We start from the raw sequence: 16763 nt of genomic DNA on the forward strand, positions 1-16763 counted from the left end.
TGATGAATTGTCATGTATCTGCTCAGACTATTTACAGATGTGTTAAGCAGTGTGCAATTGAATGTTACAAGTTAGCAGTAATACTTGTGCCCACTGTTGTGAGATCTCATTCCACTAGGGCAGTAGCAGCATCATTTGTTTATTCCTACTGGGGCAATACGTAATGTAAGGCTACTACCTGGAAGTCAGTCCATATGTTTACTAAACATTATGCGCTGGATTTGGCTTCAAGAGAAAATATTAGGTTTGGTGGAGCAGTGCTGCAACCATTAATTAGGACACTGTTTCATCTCCTGGGTTTTTACCACTGCTTGCCAAATTACACGTAAGTGCGAATATGCAGAGCCATTTGAAGAAGAAATGAGGTTTGGTTACTTGTAATCAAAGTTCTTTGAGAGGCCTCTGCCTACGCTCACTTATTGCTCTTCTTTCCCCTTTTCTCAGAGTCCTATTTTGGTTCCTTTGGGTCAGTGGTGGAAGCAACTGAGGCAGTAGAGGGTGCAGCACCCCTTATGTAGCCTCCCTTTCAGAACGTTCCAAGACAGTGAGAGGAGCAGCAGGAGGGGGCACACATGTGCTCTAATAGGCACTGCTTGGACAAGGTTCTACCGTTAGGCTGCATTGGTCAGCCCGCTACCCACATATGTGAACATGCAGTCATCTCGAAGAACTCCAGTTACAAGTAAGTAACTTTTTTTTGTTTCCCCAGATGCCAGTGAGAACAGTTGATAAATACTTTTTAAATGTTTTTTTGTAAATAATCTTTAACTCCAGGAAAACAGAAATCTCGCTACTGGGTTGAATCGGGTTTTAGGAGGAGACTCTTGCTTCCTTCATATTGACACTGATTGAAGAGACTTGTTCAGAGATAGTGGGCAGGTGGATCTATCTCTTAGGTACTTATCTGTTCCCTGTTATTGTAGTATCTGAGTTCCTCATAATCTTTAATGTATTTATCTGTCAGTTAAGAAAGTGCTATTCCCATTTTACAGAGGGGGAACAGAGGTAGAGAGAGACTTGCAGAAGGTCATACAAGAAGTCTGGGGTGGAACAGGGACGTGAACGTGGGTTTCCTGGGTCCCATTGTGCCCTAACCACTAGACAATCCTGTTATAATAAACAACTGCACTAATTTAACTGAGAACCTTAAGCATTGCCATGTTTGAACCTGGCTGCATCAAAGGTAAGCGTGGGCAGGAGCTCTTCAAAATTAGGCTAGGCATTTGTCATTTGATTATGATGTAGAGAGGTTTGCTGCTACTGAATGAGATGCAGTGTATAGAAGTCCTACAATATTTTAAACAATCAGCTAAGTGTTATTAAGTAGCTTTTACTGTAAAAGAAAAGAGCATTATGCTGAGAGGTGCTGATGACTGCACTGATAACAAATCTGTTGGGACAGAGTGTGAATGCACCTTTCAATTTACATAACGGAGTTAATCAGACGCCCCCAATCTAAAACAAAAGGAGACTGTGAAAAACCCCACAGTTTGGACTGACTGGGCAGGCAGCGAGGCTTTGATAAGTATTGTTCATTTTGCATCTGTGTGCGGGATGGAAGGCAGAACACATGGAAACTGAGAACAGACAGAACACCGAGAGGCAGAGGCAAAAAGCAAGAAAGCCAAGCACTAGCTTGTGAGCACAGTGTGACTTAGAGAGAAAATTTTGGGTCTGGTTTTGGCTAAAGAGGCTTGGGGGCTGTGAAACTGCACCTTTTGTTCTTGGTTCCTCCTGAATTCAGAGAAGGAAGACTTTGTACGTTCCTTGTAAATAAAAAAGCAAGCGTCAAAGAAAATGCTACTTTCCAACAATTTCTTGTTCCAACTGGCACATCCCCAGGGCCCTAAAATTTGACTAGCCACTCAGGTCAAAAAGCAGCAACAGGATATTAAAATGAGACCTGTGATTTTGGCATTTTTCCTTTATATGTCTGTGGTGAACTGTGATATCTGCTATTGATTGTGCATAATTCTTAGCTACAGCTAGTCTGTACTAAAACACACTATTGTTTTTGTTACCCCATCTTACCTTACCATCCTACTGCCCACCTGTTATGTATTGTCTATTAGACTATAAACTCTTTGGAGCAGGAAGTGTCACTCACTATACATTTATACAGTGGCTAGTGTGATGCTGTTATGACTTAATTGAGGTCATTAGTCACTACCACAACATCAATGTAAAATAATGATGATGTGATATTTGCTTTCCTTCCCCCTCTAATTAATCTGTGTATAACTCACTATGAAAGACCCCACACCCAAATTAGGATGTACAATGATCCAAGTACTTCAGTGTTGGAAGGAACCACTTTCACATACGTTATTGTTTCTGTTTTAGTCTAAAACAACTACAGGTTGTGCCTAATCTACCCAAAAATGTCTCTTTAAATGACTTTCCCATCCCTACTTTCTCACTAAATCTTTAGCTGACATAATATATAATTAATTCATCATTACCCCTTATGATTTAGCCAGTGTAGGATTGTGCACTACAGCACATTTAAGAACTTATGTATCCACGTTCTGTGGCCATATGTTGTGTACGTGACTTGGCTCATTAGGGTTTGTTCCATGCTCTCATATGCTATGTTGGACTTTTTCATAATTCTATATTGGTCCTAGGTAACTTAATAATAGTATCTTAAAACAGGAAATTGATAGAGGAAGCCAACTTTGCTATATTACAGTATTAACATACAAGGTATTACTATTTCCTGTAATAGTTCAATAAAACATTATTGTTATTAATGATGAATAGCATTTGCGCAGCATTTTACATCTTGAAAGGGCTGTAGAAACAACAGAGCCAATCCTGCTTCACCCTGATGCACTCTCAAAGGCCTTTTTCTAAACTGCTGTAACACTTTTATTTTCCTAATGGTTCTGTTTGAAGAGAGGAAAATAGGAGATGGAAAAGGAAAGAAGGAGAATATGTCCAGCTCTAGGACAGAAAGAAAAGAGAAAAGGCACATTCATACCAGGCCAGGAAGTAGGCAAATCACTTGCTAGATACTATAGGAGAAGTGAAAAGGGACGGACTCATGCCCACCCAGCTCAGGAAGTGCCTTTCAGAGAGTCTGAATGATCCAAAGCCAAACGTCATACTGGAGAATTCCTCTCGTCAGTGATCTCCCTAACAGGACTTGAATACCAAGTTATCTTCCTATCACCACATAACAAGCAAAACCCGTCACAGCTATATTAAGAAAAGGAGAGAAAACAATATGGAGAATATTGTTACTGTGACTATATAAATCTGCTGTTAAATACATTGGTGACCTTGAACATTGTGTTTAGTTTCAGGATAACAAGAGAGAGGCACAGAGAATAACATTTAAATTCAAGTCCATCCTCTTGCAAGGCCAAGACATCATCAACTAAAAGCGAACATATCAGCCAGGGAAGGTCAAGTTCTATTTTCAGTTATGCTGGTTCAAATCCAGATTTGCTCACACACCACCTTGACAGGTGCAGTGTAAGAACATTGGTAAATGGGAGTAACTCAACTGGTTTTTAATAAGATTATCCTGGATTTATACCTCTGGAACTGAGAGAAGAATTTGGTTCTAAAATGATACCACACTTGGTTACATCAAAAAAAGAAAAAGCAGAAACATATATGGTCCAGAGAAGGGCAACAAAAATTATTAGAGACCTCATGCACCCAGATTAGGGGCAGCATAGGTATGCTATGATTCTTAAATTTTAGTTTTCTTTTCACTTCATCATAATTTCATTGTTCCTCCCCCACCCCCCATACTTCATGGTTTTCTATAGCCATGGTACCTCTAGACTAAAGGCTATTGTGTCTGAATTAGTGTCTGTCCTTTAAACCTGCAACTTTGGTGGCTAAATCCTGTGCAGCTTATTGAAAAGGTAGGAGGTTCAGCTAAATATCCGTCTTTCCTGTCTTCCTGTGGTGGCACTGTTCTCACCCTTGAGATTAATGGTTGACTTGGCTGTGGAGTTTTATGGGTAATTTCTGCACTATCCCTGTCATTAGAAGAGTGTCTGGTTCACAGATTGACAGATATTTGTAATTAATTAAAATAAATGAATAATACTTTGCATTTTTGGTAACGCTTTTCCTCCAAAGTTTTCAAGGCATCTGACTGCTTACCTGTCTAGAGGTCAATTGAAAACTATTATTTAAATCAAAATGAATATTAATTCAGTTTTTCATAACTGCTTGTTTATCTTTTTCTTTTTTTCTGTTAAGTCTTCTGACTTATTAAGTTGCAACTTGTAGCAATCCAAACTTTCTGTCACAGAGCCCATAGAAGTCAGTGGTAGAGCTGAACAAAATGTTTTGACTGAAATTTTTTCCAGCAAAAAATGCAGGTTTGGCAACACCAAAAAGTTTAGTAAATTCATGTTGATTTTGCCAAATCATTTGTTAGGTGAAAAAAACACTGGAAAAAATAAAAAGTTTATTTTTGACATTTTCAAAACAAAAATGTTTCAGGCTTTCAATTGAAAATGAGTTTTTGTTCTGTTCCTTTAACCTTTTTTTTTAATTAAAAAGTTTTAAAATGCTTGAAACTTAAACAAAACATTTAATTTGACCTGAAACATTTTTTTTTACTCTTAAATTCACCAAAAAGAAAAGTAATACTTGTGGCACCTTAGAGACTAACAAATTTATTTGAGCATAAGCTTTCGTGAGCTACAGCTCTCTTCATGAAAGCTTATGTTCAAATAAATTTGTTAGTCTCTAAGGTGCCACAAGTACTCCTTTTCTTTTTGCGAATACAGACTAACACGGCTGATACTCTGAAACCTTAAATTCACCAGAAATTTTTTTAAATTTTGGTTTTGGTTCAACCCAAAACATTTTTTATTGCAATTGTCAGTGAAGTAAAAAATACATTACTCACCCAGGTCTAGTCAATGGGAGTCTTTCCATTAACTTAAATGGTCTTTGGATGATGGCCATAGCTCCTGTGCAATGTGTTCTATATCCTCTCATTGCAAACTAAAGATTCCTTCATTTGCATAGCACTTTCCCTGTCACCATGATTACGTTTTTCTTCCAGACTGTTCACTGTCTTCTCTGCATTACAAATCTGAGGCATTTGCAGGATCATGATAGTGTGAAACCTCTATATTCCATTGTGTCATTAACCATTTTGGACAGGGAGTGACAGGTCCTTGGCTGGTGTAAATCAACACAGCTCCACTGAACTCAATGCATTTAAAGCACCTAAGGATTTAGTCCAGAATGTAGGGAACATTTCCAGAGGAACTGATAGTGTGAGACTGTGCATTTCACTGTGTGTTTTGTCCTGCTTGACAGGGAGGAGGTGGGTATTCTCCTATTAGACAAGAATTAACTTTTTCTTTTTGTCAGCTTCAAAAATATTCCAGAAGGCTTTGGGGAAGGGAGAAGGAGTAACCGAGCTCACTGAATTGGACAATGAGGAGTTGGAGATAAAGAGCATCCTAGAATGTCTTGAGAACAATGATTTGGTATGAACAGTCTTTATGCAATGCAAAAACAGTTTATATGAACCAGCCTCCTTCATTTTGCCTCTCCCATATAAGCCAACTTCTCCCCTCGTCTGTTCCCTGTGATTCATCCCACCTCTCTACTTACTTGATTTGATTCAGTCTATTTCCCTCACATGTTTCCCATATGCTCTGATTCCTTCTCTCCTGACCCATCCCACCAATCACAACAGTTGGAATAATATTATAATCCACGGAATTTGTCAGAAACTATGTTAAATTCTCACTTTCCCAAACATCAACCTAAGTCGCTGTTTTCTGTCCTCCTTGCAGCTGTCTGTGGAGCACCAGCTCCACATCTTGAGAAACCTAGAAAGAAAAATCAGTGTTGTCAATCACCTGAACAGTGACCTGGCTCAGCGTCTGCTTGACATCACCTCCATTAATCTAATCAAGAATACGGTAAGAATATAAGATGTAGGAGAGAAAGAGGGACTCAAAACTGAATCCAGACATCCAGGTCGTATTCAGAGGTTCATTCTTTCTTTAGGTAATAGTGCCATGAACAATAAAGGATGGTTACTGATGTCCTGGGCATATGTCACATGACACGTTTCTGAAGCCCATATGATAACCTGAGCTGAGATTTTGTCAGCTCTCATGAGTTAAGTAAACATATTCAGGTTTATTCAGTAACTGAAGTGAACTATAACAGGCTCTGTGGCACTTTTGGCAAAATTATGTTCGAGAGCTAGTCATTCTGTTTACTATATGTGAAAATCCTCTTGTAGATGCATTTTGCTTCAACTGTCATTTAATGTTATTTATTATTATAAACATTTATTATTTGTATTATAATAGTGCTGAGGAGACCTAGTAAAGGACCAGGACCCTACTATCCTTGGCATTGCATAAACACAGAACAACAATACAGTCCCTGTCCCAAAGAGCTTGTTGGTGTAGAACTACTGCCATGATCAGCCCCAATTGTGGCTGCATGATCCTTTAGAGATTATACAACATATTATATGCGAAGTGCTTTGCGATCCTTCAGGAACTCAAATTTAATGCTGTTTTATTATTTTATCATGGATAATTGTAGGAAAGCAATGCCTGTCCTGGAATAGCGTGTTACCTTTGTCTGTCTAAACAAGCCATTTAAACTTATTTCCTCATTAGCATTCTGCCCGTTTAGATGACAGGACTGAATTCATCCCTGATGTAACTCTATTGAAGTGAGTGGAGTTATGCCAGGGGTCCTGTTCCTTTGCCATGGGATCTGAGTAATTCCCATTGATTTCAGTGGGAGTTACCAATGTCCTGAAGCTGGAAAATAGGATCCCAAGGATGAATTTGATCCATGATGCTGTAGCAGTGAGACCATAGGACTGTAATGACTAAGATAGGATACACCCTAAATTAATCAGGTTGATCACTTTTCTAGTTCCCTGATAGGATTGCGTTATCCCCCCCCGCCTTCTCCTTCCCCAAACATGGCAGGGGGGAAGGGAGACATGGTTTCCAGATCTCAGCTGAAGCTGTTCACTCCCTTACCTGTCTCTTGGACTCTTTTCTGATGGTAATGATTCCACAGAGAAAAGTCCTTCATGTGTAATTCTGAGTGCATCTAATAAGGCAAGAATTTCTCTGTGCTGATCAAGGAACTGAAGAAGGAATTTGAGGAGGCTGCCATTGCAATCCTAGTGGCCATTGGGAAGCACTGCCCAGGAGATGTCGTGGCCACGCTACAGGAAAGATTCCAGCCAAAAGTTCTGCCCCACCACAGTGTCCTCTGTGCGATGGAGAAGCTCTGTCAACTCAGTGGTACCATCTTTCTGAACTTCCTGTTGTCTGAGTTTCTTGTTAGATTGGAAAGTGTTTCATGTTATTCTCCAGGGAAGTGTTCACATGTGTGGCCCCACTAAACGGGTCTGAGTTATCTGGGCTTTTCCTATGTACCCTTCATATAATGACTGCCACTCTGTGGCTGGTCAAAAATTTCCCATGTAAACTGGCTTTCAATGGAAAATTGGGGTTGTGACAAAATGAATTTTTTCATTACAAGTGTCTGCTTTCCTCGGTAGATTTTGTTTGGTTGGTTTTTTTGTCAAAATATTTTAGCCCCAAACCTAAAGATTGTGCCAAAAATGAGAGTTGTGGTGCCTCACGGAGTCGTAGTTTGCTCTTCATATTCCCGTTCTCCTCTATGAGCTTGGATCAGCTGCTTGACTACATCTTCCACAATGGATCATGGTCTCCCCCCTTGGTGAAGGGAGACCGTATAATGTGGAGAGCCTGGCCATGGTGCATTATAAGAGATGTACTCCAGCTGGGCCGCCCAGCCTAGAGAATAGAATGGGGACATGAAGAGCAAACTGCAACTCCCATGAGGCACTAAATTCCCATTTTCAATTAAAAATTTCTGGTTTTGTGAAGTTTGGGTTTTTTTTTTTTCTGAAAACTTAAAATGTTCGGGGTGGGGGGAGGAGCAGGATTTCAGACATCTCAGCCCTACACCATTCACTCCTGAAGGAGCTTCCTCTCATCCTCTTAGGGATAGATTGTCCATAGCCTTATTGTGGCTGTGTCAGTGGTGGGAGGGAGTTTGGGCTCAGGAAAATCATAGTACTTGTGCTTGGTAGAGTGCTGGGGCTGCTTTCTTCACACACCACCCGGGTTGCAAATGGCCCCAAAAGGAACATGGCCCTGTCCCACCTCTGCACTGGACTGCAGAGCTGAGTAGGCTGCACCATCCAAAGGGACAGTGCAGTATACATGCTCCCTCCTCAAACTCCTTTGGGTCAGTGCAGCTTCACACTGCCTCCACCACAGGCATATGCCTTAAAGGTACAATCTGGCCCTTGTGGTGCAAGGTAAGTCCTGTACCCTTGTGTTTTTACACTTTCATTCGGTTTAGCTCATGCTTTTGGCTGCAGCAGGAGCACCAGTTTGGCAGAGACCATATCATCCAATGATTAATCTTGGCTTCTTGCAGGAGCCACTGACAGCTAGGAAGGTTGGGGTCTTGAAGTGCTTGAGGGGAAGGATCTGCTTCTGGGGCCAGGAAAGGAAGCTTTTGAAGGAATGGGAGGCGGAGGGATCCATTGGCTACTGTTGGGGAGTGCAGAAAGAGGTGGAAAGCTATCTTGGTGAGAAGGTGTAGTATAGATGCCTATGTATATAAGGACCCACAATATCTCCTGGACCTACACAACCGGAGACCCTCCTTCTGCTCTCCCTTACCTACACACCTTTCCACTACAGATTTATTTTTTAGATTCTTGCAAACATCATTTTCCTGTGAAAATATTGCATTCCGTAAGAGTTTCTTTCTGAGAGGTGATCTGGGTATATTTCCAGGCCACAGATGGAAGATCTATAGTCTATAGCCAACCTTTGTCCTCTGTATGTTAATGGATAATGAGGGGAGAGCCCTTTATGTTATAGTGTTCCTAACATTTGGCTTTTTATAAAAACTACTTGCTGGAGCAGTTGTTTGTCAAGGTATCAGCCCACTTGGAACTGCTCACAAGTAACAACTGCTTGTAGCTTGAGCTACATCTATCAAAAATGCATAGAGTTGTGTATCCCTTTTACATATGTGATATGAAACACACACTCCATTGCTCTGCAGTGGGCTCGACCGGCAGATACAATTCCCTTAAGCAAATATCCCTTCATCCTGTATTGAAGATGAATCCCACAGGACAAAAAAGAATGTTTCAGCTGGAAACAAAGGTGATTGTGTTTTCCTTTCCTTTCTTCCAGTAATGGCACCCTATATAGGTGCAATGTGGGACTGTGTCCTGCCAGCCCTGCCCCTGGTCCAGTCAGAAGAATATATGCTGATATTTAGTGATGGTGAGAATTTCAAGTTTCCTTGTATTTTAGGGATTTTCCCTTTCCCAGGTCTGGATCTCATTTCCCACAGACTTCCTTTTTTGACTTTATGATGCATCAAGAGGGAGGAGGGGAGCGGAGAATTAGCAAGTGCTTGCCTGAGCACAGGGAATGCAGTTCTGCCTAAACTTATACAATAAGGGGGCGGGGGGAGGGGAAGCTCCTTATATCCTTTTCTTCCCCAACTGAGATCCAGCTACTATTGACTCCTAGCTAGCCTATATGTTTTCTTAGGCCAAGGATGAAAGAGAGTGGAGAGATGAGGCAGAGGAAGTAACTGAATATACAGGTCAGAGAGGTCTGGAGAAGAGAGTCCAAGGGAGATTTTCAAACGTCAGGAAGGATATATTGAATTGCGTACAGAAAGGCTAGGGAAGTCAGTGGAGATTGACAAAGCATGGAGCCATGGTTAGGAAGATTGTGAATGTGAAAGAGGATGAAGATAATATGCTCCTAATGTCTTGGAAAAGAGTCATTTAGATTCAGTGTCCAGGGTCAGATTTTGAAACCCTTTCCTCTCATTGTTGCATCATTGAAGCCAATAAGCCTATTCCCATGAATGTGTACCTGTCACGGGGAGTGAATATTCCAAAATCACTTCCTCAGTGCTTTGATTTTGTTCTGTATGTAACGTTGCTGAGGCAGGTGCATTGATCCATCATTTGTTTCTAATTTCAGAGGGAAATCTTCAGTCAATGAGACTCTTTTACCAAGTGAGCTATGGGGTCTCAGAATTGTCATGTATTTTTTACTCTGTAGTGCAGAGTGGCTAGGCCCCATTTCATGTTGACTATTCAACTTGCAAAGGCTGAATCATGTAAACATGTCTGGGATCTCCAGCAGAGTTTAGAGGGGAGTAGCTATCAGTTCCAGGAAGGTGGTTTTCCAAATTGAATTTGTGAACAGGGTGGATGTTCTTTATTTCAATTATGGACCCTGCAGAACTTTCCAAAACTATGCTGATTATTACCAATTGTGAAGTAAAATACAAGTCTTTGGCTCTCCGTGCAGTACTAAGAGAACTCTCCAGGTGTGCATCAAGGTACCTGGCACAGCAACCACAGGGAGCTGAGGAGCTGGACATTACCAGAGAAACTGCAGCTGCCAAAGCCTATGTGACTTTCTTGGTGCTCTTCAACAAATGGTTCCCAACTGCAAAGGGAAAGGTGAGAAGAGGAAATCCTGGGCACTGAGCATTTTTTAGTCTGTGTGTAGAATTTGGAAGGTGAATCTGTACAGGTGAAAGGAGTCTGAAAGCCAGCGCGATAGGTTGAATTGCCTATTTATCTACAGAACAGCTATAGCTTGGGTGACAGCAGGACAAGCTTTCTTCACATCTCTCTCTGCCTCTGAAAATGTGGCCTCATTCTTGATGTGGAAGAATCCATCATGGGAGAAAAAAAGCAGGGTGTGAAGTGAGTGAGGATGGGCTAGGACACCCTTCTGTTTCTAAAGGCTTCCTGATTTTCTGCAGGAACTGAGCATTAACTTTTTGGGAAAAGACATTAAGTTTCTAGCCCTAATGGTACTGAAGATCCAAACATGAACCAACATGGGAGTTGTCAGACAGACAGCTTAAAACAATACCTCTGTGAGGTTTTAGCTGTCCTTTTTAATCTTATCTGGGCATTATCACTGAAGCCTAATCATGACTGTTCAAATGTCAACATTGTTAACTATTTCAAGATTGATAATTTTAGCAGAAACATTCATCTGACATGCTTATCAAGAGTAGTTGGACTATAGGTGATGCAGGTAGGTTTGATTGACGTTTTCCTTTATAAGACAGGTTTTCAATTGCTAAAAACTTTGCCAAACTTCAGCTATTTAGGCTAAAATTTGCTATGCCAGGAATTTGAATTTTTCTTTGAGATGGGGTGGGAGCAGGAATTTCAGCAAAAATGGTTCAGCTGTTTCTCAAAACAAGTTTAGGGAAAATACATTTTTCCCATGGTAAAAAAATACTATTGTTTCACTGAAAAGCTCTAGAGAGTCTATGCTTTGGAGCTAGAGGTTGAAATGTTGCAGGGGGGTCAGTCTGCTGTCAGAGCTGTGCCTGTTCCTGTTCCTGTGAAAATTTACCCAAATTTGGCCAAGTTCTAAGCCTGTGAAAGCCTCCGTGAATGGAGCAGGTGTCCTATAGGAAAAAATCCTGGGGTCCTGTGATTGTCATTAAAGACTGTTTACAGAGTGTATACATATAAGAAAGCAGAATTAGGGTTGTACACGCTACCTTAATACTGGAATTTCCTAATATTTTAGTGTTTTGGTTTGCAACCCTAACCTTCTTTTGTCATAAATGGAAATTAAAGTTGGAAAAGACCTGTTAGGTCATTTTATCTATCCCTGGTACCAATGCCAGGTTGTTCTCTATGCTGCCACCTCCCATGGGTTGTCTAATGTGAAATAACTTAAGCAATGGAAATTCTGTCACTTCTGCTGGACTGTTCCACATCCTGATAGCTTTCAACACTAGGAAGTAATTTAATAATTGTATTATTCCTAACTGCATCCTAGGCTCTAAATTAGTCGCAGGGAAGGGATAAAGGGGACAACAGACATCATGAGGAGGAACAGAACAAAAGAGACCTGGGCAGAGGGATATGACAAGAGTTCTCATCACACTTTTCCTATTTTAGCTCTTGGAGGAAAGTGAATTTACAAAGCACAGTAAATTGGGCAAAGTTGCAAATACGATTGAGGACACACAAATAATTAAAAGGACCCAAGATGCTAAAAATATAAGTAGCAAATTTCACTATCACATTCAACCTGGGAAAATGCAGGCATGGGGGAGGAGGGGCAAATAATCTGAAATGCTGATATTCAGTGGAGGAAGAATGTTAAAACAAATTTCAGAGTGACGATGAGTAAAACTAGCTGAAAATTTTACTGTGTAAAACAGCAGCTATAAGTCAATGTGACTTGACATTGGATACACAGACGCATCCTATCACAGACCTCAGAAGTGAGAGACCTTCTCTAGAAAGTTTTGGTGAGATATTGCTATTAAAATTGTAGATATTTCCAGGCACCTCAATGCTGCCAATACATGGACATATTGGTAACCATGCTCAATCTCACCTGGCAAAGGTTTATTCCTTCCCTTTTCTTCCTTCTGCGTAGGTGATGGAAGCCACACTGGATGTAATTGGCCAGCTGTTTTTCATCATGTCTATTCAAACATTGAAAAATCATCTTCAGTGTTTGATCACAGAACTCCTGCATCAGTATGAGACCGGGATACAACATTTTTATGTCACAGAGGTGAGCAATCCAAGGGTATGTCTGTGATTAGTGACTAGCAGAGTTAGATTGCTCTTCATTACCACAGAACCACTGCTTCCATGTTGTGAGGAAATACTGATTCCAAGCCGAGGCTTTGTCTGAAAGGAGCTGGACAGGGACACATATCTAGAGTAAGGAATAGATGAGGAACTGGTTAGATATTTTGTAAAAAAAACAAAACAAAACAAAAAAACAGAAGAAAACCTGAGAATAGGATACAACCAGTTGAACCACTGGCCTGATCTCAAATGATGGCAGGTGACAGATTCAGGGGCCTGTGGAATGAAGCATATGGTCTACTTCTTGTCCCTGGAGAGTCAGGAAGTACAGAGACAAGTGTGGGATAAATTCAGCCATTGATAGGATATGTGGGAAACCTTTCATAATTAGAAGGAGAGTTCCATAGGTGATTGGTTCAGTAGATAATTCCATATTACTCTTCACTTCTTTACCACAGTGCTTGTGCCATCTTCTGGATGCTGTACTGTGCCACAGGAAATGGAGCAAGAGGTTGTACCATAGTCTGGACAATATTTTTAGTACTCTATTCACACAGGTAAGGAGGTTGACTCCAATCAGGAGTGGAAAATAATATCACTTTGCTCCAGATGTCACTCGTGGTCAATAGTTGATTTTGCTCTTTGCAGTTGTCTGTTCCCCATCACTTTCCTGTCTCTTGTCATAGGCTGTTTCGTTTCTCAGATATCCCGAAGAAGGGTGAAAAATCTAATGTTTCTGCAGAGGGCTGTCAAGACTGAATTTTTTAGGGATGATTCGACCTGCTATTCCATTGAGAGGGGAATGCCAGCTCCAAGGATGAAAGCACCCTTCTCTGTCATCACAGATCTGTCCCTCTTCATCTGCTGTTCTCTTCTCTATCACGTTGTGCACTGCCCTTCTCTCCCACTCTCTATTCCCAGGTCAGGAAGTGAGTGCTGCTTTCTCCTCAACAGGAAAGGTTCATCACAGGACCTCTCTTGAGAATAAGAACCTAACAACCTTCTTTAGAGGAATTCCCTCTTCTGATGCACCAATCAGGGTCACACAGACTCTTGTTCTTCTGTCAGTCTCTAATATGTTTGTTAAGTTTTCCACTATCTTGGGGCACTCCCGTGGGGCTGAATGAAGCAAATATGCTCATTCTGTTTTAGAGGAGATGGTTTGTTAAACATTCCTGGGGTGTTGAAGGACCAGGTTTTCCAGCTTCTGTGAATGTTTCAAATGCTCCTTTGCTGTGGAACCATGTGTCTGTGACAGGGATTTCTTCTGTTTTCAGGTTTGTGCTAAGTCTGAAATATCTGATATGCCAAGTAACTGGAACCAAACCTCTGCATTGCGAGCCTTCCAGGTGCTGGGTAAGAATAGAAAGAAACATTGAAATGAAATAACAGTAACAGGATCTCAGATTCCTGACTCTTCTAAAAAACTTCATTTGGAAATGTGGTGGGTTTTCTTCCCTTTACATCACTTGTTATTAGTCAGACTTCTCTTCTGTTAGGTCCTATTTATCAGGAGGATATTATAGCTTTCCTCAGAAAGCCGATGGAGGGCGCAGAAGAGGTGGAGTGCACTGCAGCTCTCACAGTCTTGAGAGAAGTTACCCAGGAGCGTAAGTAAGAAAGGAAGGCACAAGAGCGGAACTGCGATGGGGGAGCTCGTCTGCCACTTGCTTATTTATACTAGCAAGTGCCATCAGCTCCTCCCTTTCATGAGTACCAAATGCCATCAGCTCCTCCCTTTCATGAGTACCAAATGAACACATAAAAATGATGTGAATTATCAGCGTGCCTCTGACTGTCAACCCCAGGGACAAGGTCCTTTCCTGGCTGACTTCAATGGAACCGTGTCTCAGCTGAAACTCTTGCCCCAGATTTTTGGAGCCAGCCTCTTGTGTGCAGGGCACATTTAAGCTTGGCGTTAGAACTTTGTGTGTGAATGGCTGAACAATTTTATATTTGAAATCTTAATTCAAGCATACGTTCCCAATCTTAATTCACGTTCACAGCCTTACTGATGTATTAATGGTGCCAGATCCTCAGCTGGTATAAACCAGCATAGCTCTATTCAGTCTCAGTCCGGCAGCAGGAGTAGGGTCAGGCAAAACAATCCTCCTCATGACAGGGCTGTCTCACTTGCTTAGAGGCTTACAACATATTGAAAAAGTCCCAAAATACCCCTGGCGTGATGCAATGCTACCATGCCATGATGGCGCATCATGAAGTGGTGATGTAATCTTACAATATGACAGTGGTTGTGCTTACATAACTTGTCTTGGAGGACACAGCCTAAAAAGGAGTTAACCAAATGTTTATCTAATCCACAAAGAGGCAAGAATGGTGGTATAGGAAGTTAAAAAGAGCGAGGAGCTTCTTGTGATAGACTCCAGCCTGCTAAAGCCCCTGTCTATATTCCTTTCAGCTCCCCATATGGACAAAGTAAAAGACATCATGGTGCAATCTGTGGCTCTCCTCATACATGAAAACAACTATCAGGTAAGAGAACATTCAAATGTCTGGGAACAGACTTGTCTTAAGCTTCTAGGGTGGGAGATGGATTTATAGAATCACCAGTGTAACTAATAGGAAGGATTTTGCCTGTTGGGCTGGGGCAGGTTGTTTGCACTGTGGCTCTGACAACAGAGTTGATGCAGCTGCATTCTCTGATTTCTCATTTATGATCAGCAAGACCCAATCATCTACTTAAGAAGCACAATGTAAAAAACTCTACAGTGGGGAGGAGCATTTCAGACAGTACATTTGTGGTGCACACTGGGATTTTTAAATATCATTGACAGTCTTCATTTGTGTGTCTTCTGGAGGTGAAAAGTCCTCTCTTGCAGCTGATTAGAAGTTTTGCATGCTGTGGGTATCTCACCTTGCCAGGAGGCAGTGTACTTGTGAATTTTCTCATTCGGCAGTGTGAACTCCCTGTCTGCACCATGGTAAGAAGCAGAAAAATGTCTCCCCTTATTTTTAATCCTCCTGGCCTTTTAACAATTATTGTTACCCTTTCCCTGGACCTTTCAAACTCTGCTATACCTTTTCCTACCATGAATGTATATATCACTATGTACCTTTGAAGTAGAAAATATCATACTATATTCTGTATAATTTTCTGCCCCTTATTGCTGTCTTCACCAGTATCCACCAATTACATTTATTTAAGTTAAAGGGATGGTGTCAAGTATGTTCTATGCCAAAATGCAGGTTTTGGTTTTTGTAAAAACAAAAAATTACAAACCTTAATGTGAATGGGAATGATTTCACTTTTTAAAAATGTCAGTGAAAAGTGCTTTTGGGACATGGCAAGCTGGGAGAAGGAAGGGGATTTAATTGGGCATCAATAAGGGCTTCAGTGAAGTTTTCTTAACTGTGTTTGACTCAAATAATTATCTTTCAAACATTCCTCTAGATACCTGCAGTCATTCAAGCACTTATGCTACCCCTCTTCCCCTCCATCTCAATGTGGTTAGAAGGCAAATAGATTAATGTGTCCTGATTTTTCATCTATTTATAGAAGTCTGAAGGTGACTGGGATGAAGAGGCAGTCCAGGTGTATAGTATCAACACCCTAAACCTGGTAAGCACGATTATACATGGACTGATCAAACTTTCCAGTAGTTCCACCCAAAGGGTTCTCCCTGACTTACTCACCTGCATGCACCAGCTGGGACATGCCTCAAAGGGATCTTCCTTCGGATATGTTCCTCATGAGAATCATCTATATGCAAAAGAGCCCGGGTCAGTCATGAAGAGAGACGTAGGTGGTTGGCTAGGAAGAGAGGAAAGGAGTACCTTTGATCCTGCTAAGTGCTGAGTTCTTCTTGTGAGATGTTGAGTATGCTTAACTCCCTTGAATTTCCTTGGTATTTGAGGGTACGCATTAACTTACTGGAGGTGCTTAGCATACCAAAGGAATCAGGACAATAATGAGAAGGAAGAATCAAACAAAACTGTATAGATTTGGATGTGCTATTGTGGGAGGCAGAGAAAGGCAGTTCTATCTGCCATTAAGTAAGAGGTCAGAGTTCTGAAGTATTGGTTAAGAAGCAGCAATTTTTTCCCATTGATAAAAGGAAAGTCACAAGAGAGATGATGTTGCACGTGTAACACCGACAGACCC

General features: G+C 41.1%; 1 protein-coding gene across 1 annotated transcript in view; it reads left to right on the forward strand.

The window, feature by feature from the left end:
• The first annotated feature begins 651 nt into the window (after nucleotides 1–651).
• LOC125633840 (maestro heat-like repeat-containing protein family member 1) overlaps nucleotides 652–16763 on the forward strand; it is a 62400-nt gene continuing 46288 nt past the window's right edge. Inside the window, exons 1-13 of the mRNA XM_048843697.2 lie at nucleotides 652–682; nucleotides 5356–5474; nucleotides 5787–5915; nucleotides 7115–7277; nucleotides 9222–9314; nucleotides 10365–10519; nucleotides 12480–12620; nucleotides 13099–13197; nucleotides 13918–13996; nucleotides 14140–14250; nucleotides 15060–15133; nucleotides 15460–15582; nucleotides 16158–16220. Coding sequence (XP_048699654.1) covers nucleotides 652–682; nucleotides 5356–5474; nucleotides 5787–5915; nucleotides 7115–7277; nucleotides 9222–9314; nucleotides 10365–10519; nucleotides 12480–12620; nucleotides 13099–13197; nucleotides 13918–13996; nucleotides 14140–14250; nucleotides 15060–15133; nucleotides 15460–15582; nucleotides 16158–16220 — 1380 coding nt within the window. The remainder of the gene's footprint in view (nucleotides 683–5355; nucleotides 5475–5786; nucleotides 5916–7114; nucleotides 7278–9221; nucleotides 9315–10364; nucleotides 10520–12479; nucleotides 12621–13098; nucleotides 13198–13917; nucleotides 13997–14139; nucleotides 14251–15059; nucleotides 15134–15459; nucleotides 15583–16157; nucleotides 16221–16763) is intronic.

The sequence above is a fragment of the Caretta caretta genome, chromosome 3 (assembly GCF_965140235.1).
Source record: "Caretta caretta isolate rCarCar2 chromosome 3, rCarCar1.hap1, whole genome shotgun sequence".
NCBI classification, from domain to species: Eukaryota; Metazoa; Chordata; order Testudines; family Cheloniidae; genus Caretta; species Caretta caretta.